The following is a 25,974-nucleotide window of genomic DNA, read 5'->3' as shown; positions in this document are numbered from 1 at the left end:
ATTATGAACGTATCTGTGTCTGTGTCGGAAAAAGCAGTCTTTCGTAAAAGGTGACGAGCAGTTGATGTAAAACTATTGTATTTTAGATTGATTACACTTATAAAGCGTGGAAAAAAAAATATAACAAAAATTTAACCGACTACAAAAAACCATGAAAATATTTTTCTACCAGTTTGAAGTCAGTGCCTCAATACGAGCCAGCAGGAATGATTGAAGCCCAATATTATAGTATCAGCAGGATGTCACTGCTAAATAATTGTGACCAGATTTACATCAGTTTGCCAAATCTCCAGTCCCGAGTTTTATTGGTTTAGCTTATGCGTTTTCTGATTCAGTTGGTATATAAAATCCTCTTTATTCGTTTTATCCCGTGGGATATTCGGAAAATCTTTGAAACAGTTTTTACCTGTTAGTATTATCTACCTGCCTGCATGCCAAATTTGAAGTCTCTAATAAGAATAAGAAAGAAAGTTATAAACGACTTTTTATTGATGTACATGTTTTGCCGCCAAACTGTCTTATTTAGTATTATTTTACCTGTGCTATGTCTCACCAGCACCGGTTCTAGATCACACAATTATGTCCATTAAAAGTAATTATCACCATCGTCTGGCACCGAGATTCCATGGTCTCGTCGATACTGAGTTATACCCACTTATCTATTCACTTTGTCGCAAACCAACGCAAAGCAGATTCATTCATTCATTTACATAACTTTAACGATATCTTGGCGACAAGGTCCACTCCGGCTGGCTCGTGCTGAGGCACCGACTTCAAACTGGTAGAAAGTTATTCAAGGTTTCTGTAATCGGTACCCTTCCCTATAGGTGTTCTAAAAAAAAGTCCTACGTCTTTTCTTTTGTTGCGTTTGCGGTAAAAATAAACTCTCTCAAAAGGTCGCCACGTGGGAAACCGACTGCAAAAAAATTAAAAATGCTATTTCGAGCAGTAAGAATTAATTTTAGATTGTTTTTGTACTGTTTTGGATTCCGTACATCTGAGTAGCAAAACGGAACCTTTATAGAATCACCCGTGTGTTTGTCTGTCTGTCCGTCTGTCACAGCAAATTTGCAACGAATCTACAGAACCGATTGAGTTGAAAGGCATATGTAAATTTTTAGCTTACAGGTTTCATGTATATATTCAAAACAACTACATCGTGATCCTGCCGTTTCATGTTATCGGAATCTACCAACTATCTAAAATTTTTTATTAGGTAGACCATAAGGAAAAAGTGATGTCATATCATAGAGCCATTTTGACCCGGACTGGACCCAAACTAAGCAAAGCGCTTAGGTAGTACCTAATAATGGCTAAACATACTTATAAGTAATATAAATGACTCGGATGCAAACCTTTTAATCGTGCTAAAAATCAAGTAGATAATAGCCTTAAACAGTAGTCACTAACATCGAAACTATCCTGTCTTCCAATATATAAGTATTCTTAAGTTAACCGTTGAGTATAGAGGTGACAGTGTTTGGATATGCAGTATAATTGGATATACAGTAGATTATGTATATGTCGGCGGCCGATCGTAAAATCTAACAGATCACGAAATTCCTAGGCATATATATATATATATATATATATATATATATATATATATGAAATGGCGCCATTTCATGATATGCCTAAAAGTTGGCCAGACTCATCACGATGTGCCTGAGAAATAATACGGCAGATCGATTAGAGCAACGCATTCGTCGATATTCCTAGCTCTATACCAGGCATATCGTGATATGCCGAATAAAAATAAAAATTTAGGTACCTACTTACGACGAGGGAAGCGAGGAGTGGTTAGTATGAATTGTGACCACAATGCACGAGCCGAGCGAGCAAAGCGAGCGTTCCGTGGTAGCAGCCGGCAAAGTGTCAGAACCAATATGGCGGCGTTTCATGATATGCCTAGGAATTTCGTGATCTGCCTAAACGTCACTAGGCAAATCGTTAAACGGTGAGTTTAGAACGATATTCAAACTCAAAATATCTTTATTCAATTTAGGCTATAACAAGCACTTATGAATGTCAAAAAAATCTACCACCGGTTCGGAAAAACCTCTGTTGAGAAGAATCCGGTAAGAAACTCAACGAGGTATATGGCGGATGTCCCTTAGCCAATTCATGAAATGGCGCTATTTCACGATAAGCCTATAGGAATTTCGTGATCTGGCGGATTTTACGATCGGCCGCCGACCCATATATTATATATACAGGTGAAGAAACGGAATCACATGCCAGCCAGAATAGGACCTTTTCTCCACAAACTTCTGCCAAAGAAATAATCGTGAAATTGATTATGAAAAGGTTCAGCCTTGGTACGCGATTCAGTTTTCTTCTTTCACAACACACGTCTAAAGTGGTCTTAATTCATGTCTTACTGGAAAATGTTGAAAACAATTTGGTTTCTTTGTGCTTCGTTTTTAACTTATCTTAATTTTCGGTTTAACTTAATTGTTTATCCTTTTATCTCATCGTTGCTTTAATTATTTTCATTTTTTTTTAATAAAAAAATATCATTCTTTACAGATTTTCTAAGTCACGGGGCGAGTTTCAACAAAAAATACGGTTAGTAGTTTACTTTGTGCTGTTGTATCAAAATGCAATAGTTTCATGTCTTTTAGTAATATCTGTCACTTAATTAATTACCTAATTGTTGCAATGCAAATTAAGTAACCCAAGAGTAACCTGAAAAAATATTATACTTTAACAATGTCCATACATACATAAGTAGGTACCTACTAACTAAACAAGTATTTGTTCTATATAATTTATTTTATTCGTGCAACTAACAAACTTTTTAAACAAGTTGTCATTTTTGGATGTGATCTTTGCTGTGCTTTATGATAGTAATATGATACTCGTAGTAAAACCAAAAAGGTGGCGCATCCGATTTTTGGTCGTACAGATACCATCTGAAACTTAAACAACCGCTAAATATCCCGTTGAGTACTTATACCTTGTACTGTCAAGTTTAAATAACAAAAAAATCACAGATTTCGTGCCTCATAAGACTATTGAGCACATTGGAAATGAATCTACGGAATTCGAAAAAATATTGTCGCTGAGAGTAGAGTAAGCAGAGTTCTGACTTTTTGACTTTTTGTTTCAAAAAGGTTAGGCGGCAGGGCGAACCCACCCGATTGTTTTTGTTTAAAGGTCAAATGGTAGCTGACTAAATTTTCCAGAGGAGTTTTTCTCAAATTTTTGATACCATTCTCCGTTTCCAAAATATCGAGCGCCAAAATCAAAAATTCGGATTTTTTTTCCACTGACCATTTCGGCCCTTAATTTTTTTCGTATTTGCATCTTACAGCTCTTGTAAATACGCTTGTAATTGCTTGATATTTGTTGCGTGACAGGCGACGTCAGTTGGGTTCTGGGATGGCGTACATTGAATTTACGACTAAGTTTGTTAGAAAAAAGCCAAAAGTTATGCTTTGATTTTAATTAAGTGGGACCATGATGATCCAATTACCAGTGGTGTATAGAGCCTCTGTTTTTAATATTATCCCCGGTTCTGGGCCACACATTGTAGGTACCCCAGCTTTCTTTTTTGTTTTCAGTTAGCTTATGGTTTGGTGGTAATGGTTTAAGTTGGTTTAAGGTAAGTACTCAAAAATACCGTTCCAAATAATGCTCGTATGTTTTGTCAAGTCACTTGTAATTTGTAGTTGTCAGTTGCGCTTCGCTGTATTTTGTAGGTTTTCAAAACTCCCAGAAAACCGCCAATATGAAATATCTAAATACTAAGCGTCCTTGGTAAGCCATTTAATTGTTATGTTGCATTGGTATTTTTTGATTAGGCACAATAAAAGAAGGCGAGGAAACGGAACTTGATTTAAAGTATAGTGTAAACAATCTTCCTCTCGTTTCTTAACAAACTACTTTCAGAATTTCAGTTATTAATTAACACGTTGTATACCTAGTACCAAATAAATAATTTAACGAATATTTGTTTTAGTAATGCAAGATTTATTATGTAGTTTCAGAGATATTGCCTAAAACTGTCCTTACACAAAAATAAGTAACCGCCACGATGTATCTGTGAAGAAACGTTTTTTTTAACCGACTTCAAAAAAGAAGGAGGTTATCAATTCGGTTGTTTTATTTTTGTTTGTTATCTACCTCAGAACTCCGTCATTTATGAACCGATTTGATTTTTTTTTGTGTTCGTCTAGGAATGTCTTCAATTAGGTCCCATAAGCACCACATTAAGATCTGATGATTGGATCTTAAGGAAATCGAGGGAACTCTTCAAATGTTATAGGGACACCTATAGTAAATTGGATATATTTAGTAATAACTTGTGCATTTTCTCTTGAAAATCATTATTTGGTGAAGTGGAACAGATAATGAAGACAACAGTTGACCATTGGAGTTACTATTCCATAACAAGTATTTCACGGGTTGAATTTTAATTACTTTGACACAGTTGCTAAGCAATTTATGCTCCTCATATTGCATATGGTAAAATAGATTATTTACACTAAAAGCGTGAAAAAAAAATTATAACAAAAAACCATGAAAATAATTTTCTACCAGTCTGAAGTCGGTCGGTGCCTCAGCACGAGCCAGCAGGAGTGATTGAAGCCCAATATAAAGTACGTAGGTGAGGTAGATGACTATAGGTCCACTTTTAATAGCTAAAGCGATAATGGTAGGTATCACTGAAATTTAATTTTGACGAGCGACGGAACCCTTCGTTGTGTGGTCTGACGTGTCTTTTCCAGTAATTCACTTTCCCTGACTGACTGTAACGTTTTATCAAGTTGTTTGCTACCTGGGAAGCTGAACAAATTAGTACTTTTCCATCGGACGTGGGCGCACCCTGGCTGCGGCAGCAACGTGACCGTTTAATTCACTGAAAATTGATCTCGATTGTAGCCTCTCCCTACAAAAATCTCGCTTTCAATCAATAACAATAGAACAGAACGCAGACTTTATCAAATTCTAGTCAAAATAAAAGTTATTAGCTACAGTGTCCTCCTGTTCGAGTACATACACTTTTGCATTTATCATCGCAGTCATTGACAGCTATGGTGTTGGAATTCTGCTATTTAAACGATTTCAGATCTTCAAAAAAATGGCCCTACTCTTTTCTCAAAGGGTGGGTAACGCATCCGTAGGTATTCATGTTATGGACATGAGTGGTGATTGCCTGCCATCAGATGACCTGGTTGTTTACCTCCTATGTTATTAAAGAAGGAAAAAAAAGGATGGAACCAAATTTAACTTTTTTTATACCCTAACTAAATAATAAAATGTGAAAGCATAGGTATTATGAAAGATATAAGGTTTGCTTGTTTGAGGTTTGGTAGATATTCCATCCTACATAAGCAGATGAGACACGTTGTAAGGGAATAAAACGCGTTTCATTTTTGGCACTGTTATACAGTCAAGGGCAAAGATATCGACACGGCTAAAGTTGCAAAAATATGTATACACGACTTTATGCACGTATTAACATTAAAGTCTTAATATTTTTGTAACTTTAATCGTGTCGATATCTTTGCACTTGACTGTACTAAAACGCCGTGAAAGACTAGTATTTATTTACCCATTAACAAGGGACGGTTAATGTAAAACCATATACTTACTAATATTAGAAATGTGAAAGTGTGTGTGTTTGTGTGTATGTTTGTCCGTCTTTCACGTCGAAACGGAGCGACGGATCGACGTGATTTTGCATAAAGATAGTTTATGGGCCAGAGAGTAACATAGGGTACTTTTTATCCCGGAAAAATGCACAGTTCCTGAGGGAACAGCGCGCGATAACCGAATTCCACGCGGGCGAAGCCGCGGGCAAAAGCTAGTTTTAAATAAAAGTTTAGGGACATTATTACCACTTTTAGTCATCTTCTCATCGCGGCATCGTAGATAAAGTAATAAAACAATAAAGCTATATCAACATACGTACTCGTAGTTACATATGCTTTACTACCATATCTGTCTATCTAAGCATATCCACAACGCGCCAACTAAACGTGGAAGTAACTACTGTCATACATTTATTTATTTTATTATGATATATGTAGACCTAGTACAATGATAAAAGCGATAACATTAATCATTCATCGACATGTTGTGACGAGGCAAAGGAGACTTGTTTGAGTAAAGAAAGCAAGCTGGAGCTAGGAGCGAGCACCCTTGGGTGGTTGAATGAGAAGAACGGGCGACATTGAGTGGGTTTGCGGGGATGTTCACGTGACGGCGTCGGGCGTGACGCGGGCCGCACGTTGCCGGCGAGCGTGCCGCGCGCACGTGGCTCTGAGCGTGCTTAGGTGCTCGCGGGCACGGGCTCCTTCAATCCTGTTTCGTTACTCTTAGGGAACGGTCGCGTCACTTGGCGCGTGTACCTGAAACCGCGACGATTGAGTGTGTCAGAGGTGATAGGGCCGGCGCGTGTTCACGATGCTGGCCCGCGCGGCGGCCGCTCGACCGCTTCGGCTACATCGACATGGGTACCGAGCCCGCGCGGCCCGCTTGGTGCGAGCACTCGCTGCCGCACCTGGAGCTGTGCTTTAAACTGCCATCCGCGCCGGCCTCCGACAAGCCGCCCGACTCGCATACTCAGTGCAACGTACCTACCTGTTCTCCGCCGCAAGGTACACTACTGAAAGTTTTCATCGATGTTTTGTTTTTGTAGCGGCTGTGTCTCGATTTTTACATGACGCATTAAAACAACATGCCCCACTTGTTTCTATAAAAGTATAGATGAAATAGAGAAGCCGGGCCTTATTATTATTAACATTATGATAATGGAATCCATGACGGTATCGAAGCGAATGATTTAAAGTCATGTCATGAGTGAAAACAGGTATAGCTTATTTTTAAGTTTCGAAAAAAAGAGAATTAAATTACGGAGGGAGTAGCCGCTACCATAAGCACATACAATATACATACGTGTATTAGGTACAGTTAGAACACCACAAAATCTCAATATGTACACAGACTTACGTCCACTTGCAGGCTTTTTACTGTCAGTTTAAGCCTTAAATTGAGATTTAAAAAAGCCTACAAGACTCCTTAGTCTTTGTACTTTGAACTCTGAATATCCGTACAGGGTGGAAACCCATTGAGCCATAATAATATTAGTGCATATGCAGCGTGTACCATGAACTTTTCCTTCACAAACATTGAAGACATCAAATTTTACTCATTGTAAAACTAATTTATAACCGAATTTCGTTTTCTTTCACTATCCCGCGGGAACTAAGCAACTTTCCGGGATAAAACTATCCTATATCCTTCCCCGGGATCCAATATATCTATATACCGAATTTCATTTAAATTGGTTCAGCGGTTTAGACGTGATGAAGTAACAAACAAACAGACTTACAAACTTTCGCATTTATTATATTATAGTGGGATTAATGAAATTTTAGAAAATATGTTTCCGTCAATAAACAAGTAGAAGAATCTCTTCGACGGGCGTCTTTTAAACTATGCTATCTAATCTATCTATCTAATACAAATAATTATTTATATAAAAAAGAAAACACTATTTTTATTTTTCAATCTGATATTTGGGTAAGGCCGCGAATTTTAACCAATGTGACATAGAAATAACATAAAAAAAATACGTGACGTTACCATAAAACGTAACGCAAATTTTTATAAAGCCTAGATCAAACTGGTAAAAATTCCCATTAGATAACGTATGTATGAAAAAAAAATACATGTCATATAATAAAGTGAAGTTTTTATTTTTACTAGAACTTTCTGACGATACTGATCTTAAATCTGTCCTATATGAGATCTATAGAGCTAAACATGAGAATGTGGAAGTAGAAGTACCCTCTAGTTGACAACATCTTTCCAAAAGTGTATCTTTACATGCCTCTCTAACACTGACAATAAGGTGCACATTTATAAGCATAACGAATTTGGATGTGGTTTTTTTTTTATTCGACTGGATGGCAAACGATCGAATGAGTAAGAGATCACCACCGCCCATAAAAATCTGCAACGCCAGGGGTATTGCAGACGCGTTGCCAACCTAGAGGCCTATGATGGGATACCTCACGTGCCAGTAATTTCACCGGCTGTCTTACTCACCACGCCGAAACACAACAGTGCAAGCACTGCTGCTTCACGGCAGGATTAGCGAGGAGAATGGTGGTAGCAATCCGGGCGGACCTTGCACAAGGTCCTACCACCTAGTTGTGAGCATGCTTGTGACTTCGACTATACAAGCTATTAAATACCTCAAAGAAATGGCCAAAACCCTAAATCACAGGTTTTACCAATTTAGGAAGTAGTATCTTAGTTAAGTGGACAATGTAAAAAATGTTTTTGTAAATAAATTATTATGATTATTAAGTTTAGGTAACAAATGAACTAAGTAGGTAAGTGAATCTCTCCGTTTGTCTCTCACTTTAAATACGCTATGCATGTAGCAGGACGTGAACACAGAACTCGCCACAATTCTCTTGTGCCGATCCTGCACCTACAGATTAAAATTTATTTAACTTCAAAATATCCATCTAACTAACTTACTGTGCGTGCAGTCATTGGAAACCTAATAATAAACTGGTGTAAGTTAGAATTTTCTGTGTGAACTTCCCTTTACCACATTTTTTCGTTACGTTATGTACAAAATACGTAGCATTTTGTAAAAATGTAACGTAATCGTAACGAAAGTGTAACGTATTTTATACAAAAATCGTTTATCATGGTGAATAACGACATTTGAACATAATAACACATGCCACTTACATGGCAAAGATTACCCTATCGTATGAAAAAACAACCAGTTAAAAATAATCACTACTTACCCTTAAAATCGAACAAGCACTTTCGACGTTTTTTCGAAAAAAAACCTCCGCGTCACTTTTGATGGCTGTTTGTCAACAAACTGATGAGATTTATTTATCTCATCGATGTTGCCCTATTAGAGTATTAGTTCCAGTGTACAAAAACAAATTTCTACCGAAATTGGCGTTAAAGGTAGCTTAATAAAGCGTCACCTAAGTATTCGTAACGAAAACGTGGTTTTTGGCACGTGAAAAGAAATAAATATAAAACATGAAAATTTTTGATTCTCATGATTCCGCAATCGGTAGGACTATCGTTATATCATAAAATTTGTTTAAACAAAATCATGATCATGAGAAGTTAAATAGCATGAAAATAATAAGGTATTAAGTACTCGTGGTCAAAAAAAATAGTCAATTTTCGTTACGTTTTGGACGGTAATATATTTTTATTATTTTTTTAAAAGGGTTTAAATCAATTATCTCATTTGCGACCTTGAGAGTTTATATCGTGTCATATAATAAAAAAAAAATAAACCTCTAGGTGTTATCAGTTTTTTTTTATCAGCGTTCCAAATTTGAAACGTCCAAATTGGTCAAAATTCGCGGCCTTACCCATTTATTAAACTAATAGGCGGCTTAAACATAACTATAGACTATAAAAAGAAAGCAGTCGGATGTTGGAGAGCCTTGCCACTCTTGCCCTAGATTCCTAAAACAATCAAATCTGTCCTATTAATACGAGCTATAAAACGAGCGATTATTACATATATGTAATAATCAGAATCTCGGAAACGGCTTCAACGATTTCGATAAAATTTGGTATGTGGGGGTTTTCGGGGATGACAAATCGATCTAGCTTAGTCTTATCTCTGGGAAAACGCTTATTATCGAGTTTTAGCCCGAGCAAAGCTCGGTAACCCAGGTACTGACTTATGATTCTTTAATTTACTTTAAGAGTTGCGTCAAGTAATCCAGCAAATAAAGCTATATTTAATTTTAAGCTGCCAAATGCAAGCAAGCAAGAAATAATAGGTAATGCCTGCCTATCATATTTTAGCTACCTTTAATTTGCTTAGTGACCGATTTTTAAAATGAATCGCACCTTTATGCTTGGTCAATCATCAGCCCTGAAAGTGCAACTTCGCAATTAAACAAATGAGATCTATAACCAACGTAAGGCAGGACAGATTTGATTGTTTTAGGAATCTAGGGCAAGAGTGGCAAGGCTCTCCAATATCCGACGGCTTTCTTTTTCTAGTCTATAAAGTTATGTTTAAGCCACCTATTAATTTAATAAATCTCAGATAGAAAAAAAAAATAGTGTGTTTTCTTTTTTATAGAAATAATTATTTGTATGAATAAAAGCCAGCGATAAAAATAAACAAATCCTTCGGGTGTGAATCCGATTTCACGTCGATTTTTACCATGTTTGTAAATTAACGATAACCTGCTGAAACTTTAATGAAAAAGTTAACTTTAGAAAATGAGATATATTGATCTCTTTCTTTGTGAATGCCTCTAATATATGCACTGTTTAATAGACTATACATAAATAAATTACTATTCATTCACGCACGCCATATTTAGGTCATAGAGGTATTATGTGATGATTAAATACAAGTAAGTAGAGTCTTGCACCAACATTACAAGAATAAAATGTACTTACTCGTACCTAAGTTTTTATTATAAACAAATGCCTAGGAATTAAGCGTTCAATTGTTCCACGTGACACACCAAAGACAGACGTTAGTTTTTAGTTAGGGTACGCAAATATCGTTAACCGTAGCCTCAAACTAGGGCTACCCTCTTGTGGGCACGTTTTACGCCTGCGCTGATGGGAAAATCGCCCTGACATGTGGAGGGGACTGGTGTAATTTTGTTAGAATAGTTAGATACAATTTATTGCAACTGCATTGCTAACCTTGAGAAACGACGCTAGATTACAGTAGCCCTAGAACTTGGTCATAAATCAAACGTAACTACATCATTCTGAGCTGAGATCTTGTTATCCTACTAATATTATAAATGTGAAAGTTTGTGAGTGAGTATGTTTGTTACTTATACACGCTGAAACGGCTGGACGGATTTAGATGAAATTTGGTAAAAAGTTAGTTTATAACCTGGATTAAAACATAGGATACTTTTTATCCCGATATTCCCACGGGATAGAGATAAAATCTTGAAATAACAACCGCTGGTCTTGGAGTCGTGAAATTTGGTATGTGGGTAAGGCCGCGAATTTTAACCAATGTGACATAGAAATAACATAAAAAAAATACGTGGCGTTACCATAAAACGTAACGCAAATTTTTATAAAGCCTAGATCAAACTGGTAAAAATTCCCATTAGATAACGCATGTATGAAAAAAAAATACATGTCATATAATAAAGTGAAGTTTTTAGTTTTACTAGAACTTTCTGACGATACTGATCTTTAATCTGTCCTATATGAGATCTATAGAGCTAAACATGAGAATGTGGAAGTAGAAGTACCCTCTAGTTGACGAACATCTTTCCAAAAGTGTATCTTTACATGCCTCTCTAACACTGACAATAAGGTGCACATTTATAAGCATAACGAATTTGGATGTGGTTTTTTTTTATTCGACTGGATGGCAAACGATCAAATGAGTAAGCGATCACCACCGCCCATAAAAATCTGCAACGCCAGGGGTATTGCAGACGCGTTGCCAACCTAGAGGCCTATGATGGGATACCTCACGTGCCAGTAATTTCACCGGCTGTCTTACTCACCACGCCGAAACACAACAGTGCAAGCACTGCTGCTTCACGGCAGGATTAGCGAGGAAGATGGTGGTAGCAATCCGGCGGACCTTGCACAAGGTCCTACCACCTAGTTGTGAGCATGCTTGTGACTTCGACTGTACAAGCTATTAAATACCTCAAAGAAATGGCCAAAACCCTAAATCACAGGTTTTACCAATTTAGGAAGTAGTATCTTAGTTAAGTGGACAATGTAAAAAGATGTTTTTGGAAATAAATTATTATGATTATTAAGTTTAGGTAACAAATGAACTAAGTAGGTAAGTGAATCTCTCCGTTTGTCTCTCACTTTAAATACGCTATGCATGTAGCAGGACGTGAACACAGAACTCGCCACAATTCTCTTGTGCCGATCCCTGCACCTACAGATTAAAATTATTTAACTTCAAAATATCCATCTAACTAACTTACTGTGCGTGCAGTCATTAGGAAACCTAATAATAAACTGGTGTAAGTTAGAATTTTTCTGTGTGAACTTCCCTTTACCACATTTTTCGTTACGTTATGTAAAAAATACGTAGCATTTTGTAAAAATGTAACGTAATCGTAACGAAAGTGTAACGTATTTTATACAAAAAATCGTTTATCATGGTGAATAACGACATTTTGAACATAATAACACATGCCACTTACATGGAAAATTTACCCTATCGTATGAAAAAACAACCAGTTAAAAATAATCACTACTTACCCTTAAAATCGAACAAGCACTTTCGACGTTTTTTGGAAAAAAACCTCCGCGTCACTTTTGATGGCTGTTTGTCAACAAACTGATGAGATTTATTATCTCATCGATGTTGCCCTATTAGAGTATTAGTTGCCAGTGTACAAAAACAAATTTCTACCGAAATTGGCGTTAAAGGTAGCTTAATTAAGCGTCACCTAAGTATTCGTAACGAAAACGTGGTTTTTTGGCACGTGAAAAGAAATAAATATAAAACATGAAAATTATTTGATTATCATGATTCCGCAATCGGTAGGCTATCGTTATATCATAAAATTTTGTTTAAACAAAATCATGATCATGAGAAGTTAAATAGCATGAAAATAATAAGGTTAAGTACTCGTGGTCAAAAAAAATAGTCAATTTTCGTTACGTTTTGGACGGTAATATATTTTTATTATTTTTTTAAAAGGGTTTAAATCAATTATCTCATTTGCGACCTGAGAGTTTATATCGTGTCATATAATAAAAAATTAAACCTCTAGGTGTTATCAGTTTTTTTTTATCAGCGATTCCAAATTTGAAAAATCGTAACAACGCTGGTCTTGGAGTCGTGAAATTTGGTATGTATAGGTTGCTGGACGTCTGGAATAACACATAGGCTACTTTTTATCCCGATATTCCAACGGGATAGGGATAAAAATCTCGAAATAATAACCGCTGGGCTTAGTCATGATGTTTTGGTAGGTATGTAGATAGCTGGACATCTGAAATAATACATAGGCTACTTTTTATCCAAATATTCCCACGAGATAAGAATAAAATCTTGAAAACCCAACCGCTGGGCTTAGAGTCATGGAATTTGATACGTATTTAGCTGGACATCTGGAATAACACATAGGCTACTTTTTATCTCGATATTCCTACGAGGTTGGGATAAAATCCCGAAATAACAACCGCTGGGTTTAGAGTCATGAAATTTGGCATGGGTGTTTTAATTTAACGTCAATGAAAACCACGATGTAATTTTAGGAATCCCACGAGAGTTTAATAGAATCCCGGAATTTTGAATTCAACTGCTGTATCGAATGATTTACGCGTGCGAAGCCGCGGGTAAACGCTAGTTAGTAGTTTATATAAAAAAGATACTGATAAAATACATTAATGTATAGTACATTGTTGTAGAGGCTGAAAAGCAAGTAATAGAAAAACGAGTTGTTCTATAGGACTTTTGGTCGAAACTAAACATTGTGCTTTTCACGACCATTGCGAGGAAATAAAAAAGACATTTATCACAAAACAAACAATAATAATCCAAAGACTGCGTTGCTCCCGCCGTGTGACACTCTTTACCGGCCCGATTTTTCTTGTACCTACATGCCCATAGAAACTCATGTCAGCTTGACACGAGTTTGTTTGGGGCAAGTTTGGGGTGTACAAGAATAATCAGGTCAGCATTTCCATGTCGGTATTATCCGGGTCTGTAAATAGTGTCACCCCTCCCGCCGATTTTAGTTTTTCTTTTGTGACATATATTTTTATTAAACGAGTCCGTTCTTGTTGTCCAGTACACAACCACATATTTACAAAAAAAAAAGTCCTCCTTGTCATGTCCGACCTGCTGTGATGAAAAATTGAAGCATTTTGTGCATATTATGCGCTTAAGAAAAAAAAAACACCTCATAAAAGTCATAAATGACGCATTCCCATTGGTCAATTTAATTTCAAATGCAGCAGACGATTACTTTTGATTGGTCCGATTGTCATTTCAGCACGCCCGGGAAAAATATTGTCGTCGTGTTAAATGTACTCATTGTACTATATAGGCAGTTTTGGGCAGGACATTTTTGAGCAGTGCAGGCGAGCAGGGCAGACTACACAAGGTAGTAAGATTGTTTTTTTGGAATCTTTTTGTATCTTTTATTTCAATTCCAAATTTTTACTTTTACGGTCATCCCGTAAAACCTAAATTGAAAATACAAACTGAAATATAGATGCACAGAAAAACCAGAAAAATAAGACATACATAAGGTAGCTCGGTAGATCTGACCTGGAATGGTCTTTGCCTCATTTGAAGGAAGAAGAGTTTACATTTATTACAGTCTATTAATATGGACAGAAGGAAAATAGGTTCTTCATAATGAAAGCTTTATGAAGTCATTTAAAAATTGCATTTTTTTAGTATACCGTATTCGTTATAAACAGCCTTCCTATAAAAAACCTAAAGAGGCAGAGGTATAGAACATTCTGTAAGAAACGGAACATTTATAAAATTGTTTGCTCATGAAAAATTTTGTACATTATTTATAGTTTTTAATCGCCAGTTTGGATCGAAATGTGATGACCTTTAATCATATACGAATAGTTAACGTTTCACAACTTACAGTCTGTTTAATATAGGAGTGGACAGAATGAAAATAGGCTCTTTATAATGCACGTTTTAGGAAGTCATTAAAAAAATGATTTTTTTTAGTATTTGGTTTAAACCTATTTCTAATTAAAATATCGAAGACGTCAATATTAGTTTAAACTATTCATTCACTAACTGTTGCTCGCGATTTCGTTCACGTAGAATACGTTTATTACTTTCCCGCGGAGAACATGCAATTTTCCGAGATAAAAACTATTTTATATCCTTCCCCGGGATTTGTACTATCTGTATACCGAATTTCACCTAAATCGGTTTAGCGGTTAATACGTGAAGTGATAGATAACAAACTAACATACATACATACAAACTTCGCAATTATAATTAATATTAGTGAGATTAACTTTGCTATTTTACATATCATAATTTAAAACCAATAAAAAACTTTTACTATTTTGTTAAAAACAGAAACGTCTTCCTATAAAATACCTAAAGAGGCAGAGGTAAAGAACATTCTGCAAGAAACGCAACGTTTATAATATTGTTAACTCATGAAAAAATTTGTGCATTATTTGTAGTTTTTTACCTTTAATCATATACGAATAGTTAACTTTTCACAACTGAAGCACTGCACCAAATTTGATGAAATTTGGAATTGAAAGAAGCTTGAGTTTCATAGTAGTAACTACGAGTAGAATATTTTTAAACAGGGAAGACCGGATGAGTCCATGAAACGTTATTAAATTATATATAAATATAAATCGAGTTAATATTATGTAGCAAATTACATATTAATATTGTGTTATTTTGTAAGTATATTAAGTAATAATTAATCTACTTAAAAACTAAACAAAATTATGACTTCATCGTATTACTTATTTTATTCATCATTATTATTACGACTTCACAAAAAAAATTTAGAACCCTTCTTCTGTGAACTTCTAGAGTCCAATGTTATCCTGAATGGACTATAGGAATGCTACTAGCGCTATCGCATGCGTTGCTAAGAGAAACAACTACGAAAGCCAATCGAAAGCCTATAATATGTCCGTGTCATCACTCATCACATTATTTGCATTTTAATGGTACGCTACACGCTATGCGGAATTGTTAGATTTGCACGTATTCAGCCTGCTCAGGTTGTGTATAACAGGTGTGTAGGCAAAACAGTGGACAGTGTTATTGTACCATGTTCCACAATGGCGTGATAACGCGTGCGATAACAATCCACGCCGCTGCCAACCCTGACATTGGCGGCGCCACTTCCACGCTCCGCTCTAACCGTACCTCTAGCAACTGCGACAGAAATCATGTCTCTACATATCCTTTTTTTACCAATACACGTGGGTTTGCGTTGCATTGTGTCCGCAATAAAATAAATAAATAATGTTAGCTGCTAAACAGAGTGCGCGGTGCGGCTTTGTGCATGTACATTAAACCAAGTTGATTTCTAGGCAACTATGGAACCTTATCATAGTAAATTATTTTATTTATCTGCAACAATGTTTTGTTAATCGAATAACGTAAAATTTACTTGCACACGGTTCTATAGGAATCAAATTGGTTGACTCTACTCTCAAAAGCCTAAGGTCCTGCTTAAAAACACCTTGTTAGACCAAAATGATTACTTAAATAAAAAGTTAAATAGGTACTGCTTAAAATAATAATCTGCAATCTGCATCTCGCAATCTGTTAAAATTAGGCGACAGTAGCTATGATACTGTATTAGATATGAGAATTGTAATTAATTTTCGCCTCCAAAACCATAGATTTTAACACATACCTGATTACACTTTCAACACCACTTCGAAAGAAAGTGGTCTTGATACTGAACATGTGAAAAATTAATTACTGAAATGTGAAAAAGGAAACATTTCGTTATTTATAAAAAGAAACAAAACTGTATGAAAATTCACTTGCCCCACCCGAGGAACGAACCGTTAGAAAAATCACATCCTTTATGCTTACCATGCTTTTATGCCATTAATCGATAGGGATTATAAAGATCAAATCTCTAATCTCTCTATGAAATCTCTCTATATTTTTATGGGTTTTGTTAAAAAAGTAATTACAGTCATCCAACCTAAAGTACATATTTCATCTCAATCAAACCTCTACAAGTGGATCAAAATAAACCTGCATGATTTGAAACAAATAAATATATGAAGTCTAGTTAAGTAAAAACTATTTTAATGTCGGTAGGTAAACTTTCATTTTGTTTACCAAAACAGTCTCATTTTGTGATTCCAATACATACATTCATACGTTCATTTTATTTTATTTTTAGCAGACTTCAAAAAGAAGGAGTTTCTCAGTTCGACCTGTAAGTACGTATGTATGTATGTATGCTTGTCCGCGATTATCTCGCGTTTGGCTCGACCGATTTTGATGCGGTTTCCTGTAAAGTATTTGTTACATTTAGGAAAAGGTTTTGGTATTTTAACCGACTTCAAAAAAAGGAGGTTCTTGGTTTGACTTAAATGTATATTGTTATGTTTGTCCGCGATTATCTCACGTTTGGCGGAACCAATTTGTACCGACAAAAGAGTATTAGTTACATATAAAAAAAACAAACTGTCATGAAACAATGTAACTAAGCCGTGTTTGGGCTTAATGGAATCGTTGTGAGATGTACTTTGGTAACAAATCACAAAAAACTAATAAATAAAATAAATTTTCAATGAAAAAGTAAAACTGACTCCAAAAAAATTTTTTTTTTCACAAATGGAACCCACTACCAAAAAGTTGTAGTTGGTTCTATTTTTGTTAAAAAATATATTATAAAGTACAAACACAAAATTGTTTTCTATGAAATTATTGAAAGCGCTTTTGTTAAAGAACTAAGGAGCGCAATTAAGGAACGTTTCCTTTGAATACATTTTCCAATCTTCTGTACCTACTCAATACTAAAGATTTAAAATGTACTCAAAAGAAACTTTTCCTCTAGGTGGCGTTTAACATTTCCGCTTTAACTAACTAACTAATTTGGCTCAGGGACCCAAAGAGGGTCTTGGCCTCCGAAACGAGAGCACGCCATCTGTCCCGATCGTGCGCAGCCTCTTGCCAGTCGTCGACTTGGAGACGTCGCAGATCCGCCTGGACACTGTCCTCCCAGCGGTACCTGGGTCGCCCAACCGGGCGGCGACCAGCCGGTCGTCCCACGTACGCTCTTTTGGCAGCCCGATCCTCTCCCATTCGTAGTAGGTGGCCGAACCAGCGAAGTCTGTGTGATTTTGTTACGCCGATGATGTTGGGTTTAGCCACCAGCTCCTGGATCTCTCTGTTTTTACGGATCCTCCACGTGCCGTCGTCTCTCTTGACAGGTTTCCGCTTTAAATAGGTATAAAATAAACCGCGCTTATTCTGTTTTTATGGTTCCGTAGGCAAAGTTATTAAACAGAATAGTATAAGTAAGAGTTATTGTTTTACCTTATCCATTATCTATCTGTCTGTCCTTTTCTCAATGGCTTAGCTCAGTCAGAGACTATTATTACTAGAAAGCTGTTATTCGTCATGGCTATACATAATAACTTATTAATGAAGTACTCTAAAAAGTGACAAAATTGAACCTTTAAAATATTTTTGGTGTAGGTACCTACTTATTTTACATGTTTACTATGATCCCTTCATTGGAATAAAAATGAAAGATATTCCAGGTGGCCCACCTTCCACAAACCTATGTGGAAGCCATTTTTCGAAATATTTTGCATTTGCGAAAAATTACCAAAGCTTTAAAATACTAAATTTATTAATATCAAGTGCTTTTCCCAGGTAAATAGTTGTTTTTAGATATTACTAGCTGTTGCCCGCGACTCCGTCTGCGTAGAAGTATAAAAAATAGCTTACGTCCTATTCTCAGACCAACCGAATATACACAAAAAAAAGTTTGGTTACAAACACTGTGACACGAGAATTTTATATATTAGATTGTATCAAATTCAACTCATAAGTATCTACTCATAACATTTCTGGATATTATGTATTACTTAGCCAGATCAATATCGGTATGATCTTTTTTTATGAAAAGATGGGCTTAGTGTTACTTTTACGGTAATAAATAATGCTTAAATATTAGATTTAGGACAGCATCTACATGGATGAAAGTCTTTAAAATACATCGCAATTATAAAAATAGAATGGAAAAAGTCGCCATCTCTCAGCGGCTCTCTCTACATACTCATAACGTCGTATTAAAGTTGAAAGAGGTTATAGTACCAATATTATCTACTATTTCGAATTCTTTACTTTTTTATCGTTTTTAAATTGCGCTGACCATAGCAAGGAAAAGGATTTTTTTTCTGATTCGCTGCTACAGAAGTGTCAAGGATGAAGTACATATTTATTGTAGTTGTCTTAATTGTGTCACACAAGGAGTAAGTAGTAAAGGTCATGTTTTGCTCGAACGTAAACATTAGTTACATAAACGAGCGACGCCAAGCCGACGGTAGTGAAAACTGCCAACCACAAGGTTACTTCTATCGCACTACCGAATACTCGTAGGTTTGGCTTAGTTGATATTTCTCGCGAGTTTCGGCGCAGGTGAAAGTGTTCGTATTTTTGAGAAAGGAAAAGTTGCTTATTTTTTGTGGCAAGTGAGGCTGCGCGCGCGCGCCCCCCTCGCTCCCCGCTCCCCGTGCCGCTCATGAAAGTGAAACTTGTGCTCGCTGTTTTCGACTGCAACACTATGTTCGCATTCCAATGTCAAGCTCATGGTTATTACGATCTTAGGAGTTTACTTATTCGAATAATTATTTCAGTTCTGTCAGTTACCTATGTGTGCGTTAATTCATTCCTTGGTAGTGCAATTTCATCTTCCGCCTTCTAAGTACAATTTTGAATGAATTTAGATTAATTAATCATTAACAAACTGGGCCTCTTATCTTGCTACTACACTACCATGTAAATAGCTAAAAGGTAAAAGTTGTATAGTTAATTGTAATGGACCTCCCGAACTGATGCCTGAATCAGTCAATTATTTAATCTTATAAGGGAGACGCTACTTAAAAGAATATTCAAGGGGTATAACAGCTACGCGGGTAATAATAGCCATATACACAAATATTAATAAGTTATGAGTCTAAGTCTGCTTGATGATTAGTGCAAAAGGTCAATGCAAGACAATGGACTGCGGGTGCAATCAGGGTTCACGCTTCGCCGCGTTGCGATACAGCATCGCCCCATGCAAGCGTTGCACGCTGCAGCAAGCCAGCCTAGCAAACAGTACTTTAGCTTTTGCTTCCTAATCCCATCTAAGTTTCCATCGTGTTTCAAGCTGTTGCCAAGTTAAAACTAAATAAAGCCGAATCTTATGTGTCTAGTATTGTATATAGTTAGTTAGATATAGTTAGTGTTTAGTATTGTAACTAAGGGACCCCATACATCCCTGTATTTCTTTTATTATTATTTTTTCTTTTTTTTTCTTTTATTGTATAATATAGTTTTTAAGTATTTTATTTGTAATTATATTTTTATGAAAAAATGACTTTCTGCCAAGTTTCTTGCGGCGCATTCTTCTTGGCAATGATGGTCTTTCCGAAAGCGCTGGTAGTTTAAAAAATGACGTGTAAAAGTGCCCATTGCGGCCTATTTACTGAATAAATCATTTGTTTTTTTTTTTTCTGGGAACGATATTGTGACAAATATCTGTTCTCGTTGCCGCGGCGATCTTCTGATCACATGTATTAAATCGCGTCTACCAAAAATGCGCTGGTCAAAAGCAAACTATATTACTCGTAATAATGTCGTGTTAATGCTTGGCAGAAAAAGTGAAGGCTTTGAATCAAGTGTTTTTCTTTACGACGACAAATTGCAACAAGGAGCCGATTAGTCGTCAAAATCAATAATTATCGTATGGCGTGAGTCTGGTCTAAACCGAAATGCAATTGATACCTAGTGAAGCAGCTTATTCTGCCTGCACATCCGATTTAAAATTACAGTCTTAATTTTACCATACCGAGTACTGAAAATTTATCAATTTTTTACTCTTTCATAAAACATATTATACCCGAAAGCCACCTATTGATACATTATTTTCGACCAGAGGCCTAATGCACTTGGAATTACGATCGTTAGCGCCACTTCCTCCCGTCACACGTTATGAGATGAGCATAAAAATAAATGATAAATACAATCGCGCGAAAATGATACCAATTTATTTAAGGCTTCCACGAGGATTACGCGTACGGGCTCCGCTGAAATATTACCCAATATTATTTGTGTAATAAATACCTAGTTGTGTATGTACATATTTATGGAGATTACAAGTCGGGTTCAAGTTTGGGTTCCATTTTAGATGCGCGATAGCCCGGCGGGTTATCGCGCGCCGCTCCCGCGCGCCGCGAAGACTATAATATATATGTCAATTAACTAAGCCTTCAATTAAATCATCAATTCATGAAATAATCCAACAACGATCGTTTGAGTGCAGAGATTATTTAAGCTGCATCTACTTGCTGGATATAAACTTAATTATTTTCATAGAATTCCTCATAAAGTGTCTTATATATGTTAAAACAGGTATTCTTTTAACATGTATTATTTATTTACCTAAGGCAGAGGAAGAATCCAAAGTGAAAAACGACAAACTTATACTAACTATTCATAAGATGAAGTAAGTAGCAAACGCTTTTACGAACTTAACTATCTTATAAAGAAAATTTTGGTGCAGTTGATCATGAAAATATTATACCTGTTTAATATTCGTTATTTCATAAACGTAAAATAACAAATGGAACGACCTTTCGTATTTTTTTTAACTGGAAATCAAAATTGCTGGTACCTAACTAACGAGGGAGTATTGTAAAATTCCTGAAAAGCGTATGAGTCAGCGAAGCGCACATCTGGCCGAAGGAAAACACCATTGTTCCCGCTATCAGCGCGCGCAGGCACACTGCCGTGTTGGCACAGCTGGTCACGCATCAGGGTTGAACATGCCCAAAATTAAACACTATACTGACTGTGTCAACCGTGTGATAAGTGATAGCTCTAACATACATATAAAAATACCTATCGACTCAGTTTTTCCGTGGCCCAAGGCACCTATAAATATTAAAGTTTATGGGTTTATCTTTTATACACACGTGACTGAATGGCTGATTGAGAGACATTGCGCAGCCTGAACCACTGGAGTTCGATATTTGGGAGATAGATTCCTTAAGAAAATTTCGAAACATCTCTTCTTAGTGCAAAAAAAGATTTTATAGAAATTCTCAAGGGATACAGATTAAGCCAATTTTCTTTCTCCCATTGGATCGAAGCCGCGGGATAAAACTAAACTTACTTAAATAAACGCAAGCTAATGTTATGTTTCATTCATCAAAAATTTTCAGATACTAGTTTTTTGAATACAATGACTGGTTTACTTTTTTAGAAAAGTTGAAAGTTGAAGTAAAATTCTTCGTCACTGATAAAAAGATGATTTTTGACATCATGTCCATAAAAGATATCATTGAAAGTGGCGGAAAATTGTAATGAAGTTATAGGTTTAATTGATTTAACTACTATTGAAATCTCATTTAAAAATACGGTCTCAAGTAAATAAAATGATTATTGTAGGTCTGTATAACAACTACAATCCCGCAATCGTTATGAAGATAAAAATAGAGGAACACAACACACCGTCGTTATTGTGACTTTGAATGTAGATTTTGTGTTTAAGTGGAACATAGCTATCTTTCTTAAATACAACGCACACACCTTAACTGAGATTTTGTTTACGAAAAACCTAGAAGGTACGTAGGTTCGCGATTGGACCGCAAAATAATAGAGCAACGACGATGTTACCACCTGCTTACTGGCAGCTCCGTAATCCCCGTCGATTCTATGGAAAAATATTGCAGATTACTTCTATCCGCTATGTTTAAGAAAATAAATAATATTATCAATATAAATCCATTTATGCATTTCAAGTCTTACTTAGCTCGCTTCGTCAATAGTAGTACGTGTTTGATTTGCGGGCTTGCTCTATATGCTATTGAATTATTTATTAGTTAGAACTTGAGTAGCGGGCTAATATGCAAAATGATAACTTAAAAATATTATGATCACCAATTTTTGTGACTTAAATTTTAGCCGACCCTTCACTTAAAAAAGAGTTTAACGCGCGCTAGGACGTCATTCCCTATCTAACCAGAATCGATGATATACAATCTGCCATATTTTCAAGAGATATATTATATATAACACTTACATTCATCATCATTCATTTCTTATTTACATTATATATTACTTATTTTGTTTTGTTGTTTTCTTTTTGTATTATTTTTGTATTTTATGTACAATAAAGTATTTACATACATACATACATACATTCCTGTTATGTTTTCCAACGGCAATCATAAAGTATTAACTTTCGATTGAGCTCTAAAATATGATGTGACTACCTAAGTATCTAAAAGTTTTATGTTTGTTTCGTAGCAAGTCACATACCTAGTAGCAAAACGGTGAAATGGATAAGTTGCGGTCTTTGTTTACAAGCAACAAACGACACGTGCACTCGTGTGTACACATAACATGCGCCGCGACCAGTAATCAGTTATCGCGTCGAGAGTGATCGCGCATCGTATTATGTCACTGTAATTAAAAACTATGCCGCGTGTAGAGGAAGTGGAGGAAGCGGGTGGAGGTCTAGCAAGTGAGAGGCAAGAGAGCTCGGCGCGGGAGGCTCGCGCGGCGTTGCGGTGGGAGGCGATGCGCGGGAGGGAGGCAGCGCGCGTGCGATCGCGCGTCGGCCTGTCGCGCGCTGCACGCCGCCGCGATCGCACGCCCTGCGTGACCCCCGCGCCCGCGCCGCGATGAGTGAACACTGAGCGAGTGCGTCGCGGAGCGCCTCGACTCTACCTGATGGAGTACCAGCACCCGCAAGCCATCCAGCCGCTCGGGCCGCCGGCGCCGCCGCCGCAGCTGCTGCCGCCGCCGCACCCGCCGCTGCCCTCACTGCCGCAGCTTCAACACGGACACCCGCACGTGCAGGACGACGACCGCTGGAGCCAGTACCACATCTGGAGGCAGCACGTCTTCGTCAACGGTCAGTGGCCCGCACAGGGTTGGTCCCGCGACCAGGAAGCCCCGAGCACTTTCTCTGCGTGATCGACGCTGCCCCGGGCGCAGCGCAAGCGCGGATGCGGACACGAGAGAGCCGTGAAAAAAAGAGAAAGTGCCCGCGCGCAACCCGATATCGGATGGAACTTTTCGGTTCATCGAGAGTTCTTTGTTTCGGCAAAGGGGCCTTTCACTCACTGCAACTTGTCTTCGTCCAGGCTTAGCGTACCTACTGCCTCGGCTGAATGGTAACATGACTGTGACACTGTGTATAGATTCGTGACATAAACTTAAATAGTCTATCCGTATTTTACACTGGATGAAAATCATGGGCTATTTTTGAAATGGTAATACGTTAATTAGCTTATTCATTTCAATGATAATCTAAAAGTCATATAAACATCTTATCTCGCGTAGATATTATTGATACTCTTAACCTTTCCGCTTTGGAAGAATTTATGTACGGGTTTGATTTGTATTTGCTGTTCATATTACAGCCCTTTTTCTTCAAGTAGGTTATGTATGTTCTAGGTAAAGCACTAATTAATTACTTATTTTTTTTTACATTTATTTATATCTACATTAGTTGACGTTTTTGCCTAGTTTTCTCAATAGAGTTGACTTTAAGAATGAGTTTGGAATGGAAGGAATTAAAGGAATTTGATGCCTAGTTTGACGTCGATTGTCGTTATTTGTAACTTTGATGCAACTGAAATCTGTACTAATATTATTATTATAAATGCGAAAGTATCTTTTTCTGTCTGTATCTTCACGCTTAAACGCTGAACCGATTTGGATTTAGTTGAAATTTAGATTAAATTTGGGAACCACTATTTCTATAATATGTATGGCATTACATATCATTAGAAAGAGATGATGAATGTGATCGTAGTTGCAAGCGTTTTAGACAGTACGGCCTCCGGACAGCTATGAGCCTAAATACAGTAGGTCGCAAACGCGATTAACGAGGCAGGGAAGCCGTAGCGCGGAAGCGACTATGCCACCACACTAGATACTATTCGCGTTTAAATTATGACAGTATTATTGTTCCTATAAAATAATAGATTTGCTTTCTGTTTGTTCTTATATAAATTTAAAGCTGTCCCATCAACGCGTTGCAAAGTTATGTGTATACATAAAATCATTGTGTTAAAGTTGAAAGTTCAACGACTAGCAGATAATAAATATCAATACTAAATCTATATTTTCAGCCACAAGTTCTCGTGAAACAACGTTCTTTTTGCAATTCACTCGTCGCATGTGGTCGTTTAAAGAATTTATAGTTTGACCTTGCAGCCTATAATCTATATCCATTAGCTAATGTTTATAAAATCACCTTAGATTCGGAGATTTTTGTTTGTGCCAAAAATTGAGGCTGTTACCTAACAATGATATAATGTACTTGATTGTCAGGCGTAAGTGTTCCTTTAGAATCATGGAAGTGCTCTAAGTGAGAAGACATTTTTTCGAAATTCCGAAGGGATAGAGAGTAAGTAAATTTTTATTCTTCCACTTGAACGAAGCCGTGGTATAAAACTAGTATATAACTAAACACAAGCTGATGTTAGTATTGTTTAATTTATTAAAATTTCGGAGACTCATTAGTAGTTTGAATATTATGAAATGAGTGAGTCGTCTACTTTTGGAAAAGTCGAAAGTTTAAATATAATAATCTTCCGCACCGCTTATTGCGGAAGTTTCCAGAGGAAGAGGAGAGGCTCGTGAGATTTTTTATTTTGCCAAGATTTTTGGCTGTTTACAATATTTTAATTGATTGTAGGTAACTATATGATTAAAATGCTTGGCTCAAGCAGAAGAATTTGTGCTTGACGACAAGCCCCTTGATCTTTTGATCAGAATACGTGGTCAAGCTCTATCTTCTTTCTTTGAATTATCCATTTTTAATCCTTTAAATCCTCATCGGTCGTGTCCCGGTCATGTCGAAGACGGACTCATCATCATTTTCATTAAGCAAATCAAACCACCGTAGTTTTGATTAATATTTCGGTACTCAAATTCAATTATTTAATTTAAATGTGTATTATTAAAAACCTCAGATATTAGATTCAAAAACTGAGGAAGTAAAAAAGTTGATTGGGTCGAGACGTAGGTGGTGCACCAGCGCCAGTCTCCTCAGCGGAGACATTAAGGCGTTCAAGTTTCAAGAACCACGCTCTATATTAGCTTCATTTGTAACTAATAAACAACGTTATTACTTTGCTGAACTGGCAAGGAATTAACATAAAAATCGGCAAATGGCGATGGTTTTCCGATGTCAATATCGTCATGACAATATCGTTGGAAAAATCGTTCGAATTCTTAACAGAATATCACATCGGATAAGTCCTTAACTATAT

General features: G+C 36.6%; 1 protein-coding gene across 8 annotated transcripts in view; it reads left to right on the top strand.

Moving 5' to 3' along the window:
- Pdp1 (PAR bZIP family member Pdp1) overlaps positions 1–25,974 on the top strand; it is a 167,080-nt gene that overhangs the window by 116,702 nt on the left and 24,404 nt on the right. For 3 of the 8 annotated variants that reach the window (XM_074093824.1, XM_074093830.1, XM_074093841.1), the window contains exon 2: positions 2,530–2,568. The exons of 1 other annotated variant lie outside the window; for it this stretch is intronic. In XM_074093824.1, the coding sequence (XP_073949925.1) occupies positions 2,530–2,568 (39 nt within the window). Of the gene's footprint in view, positions 1–2,529; positions 2,569–23,299; positions 23,604–25,974 lie in introns of those variants that run through there. 4 more of the 8 variants (XM_074093811.1, XM_074093793.1, XM_074093818.1 and 1 more) reach the window with 2 other exon arrangements.

This window comes from Choristoneura fumiferana, chromosome Z (assembly GCF_025370935.1).
Source record: "Choristoneura fumiferana chromosome Z, NRCan_CFum_1, whole genome shotgun sequence".
Classification (NCBI taxonomy): domain Eukaryota; kingdom Metazoa; phylum Arthropoda; class Insecta; order Lepidoptera; family Tortricidae; genus Choristoneura; species Choristoneura fumiferana.
The sequence above is the reverse complement of the archived record's forward strand: the minus strand, read 5'-3'. Positions and strand labels throughout refer to the sequence as shown.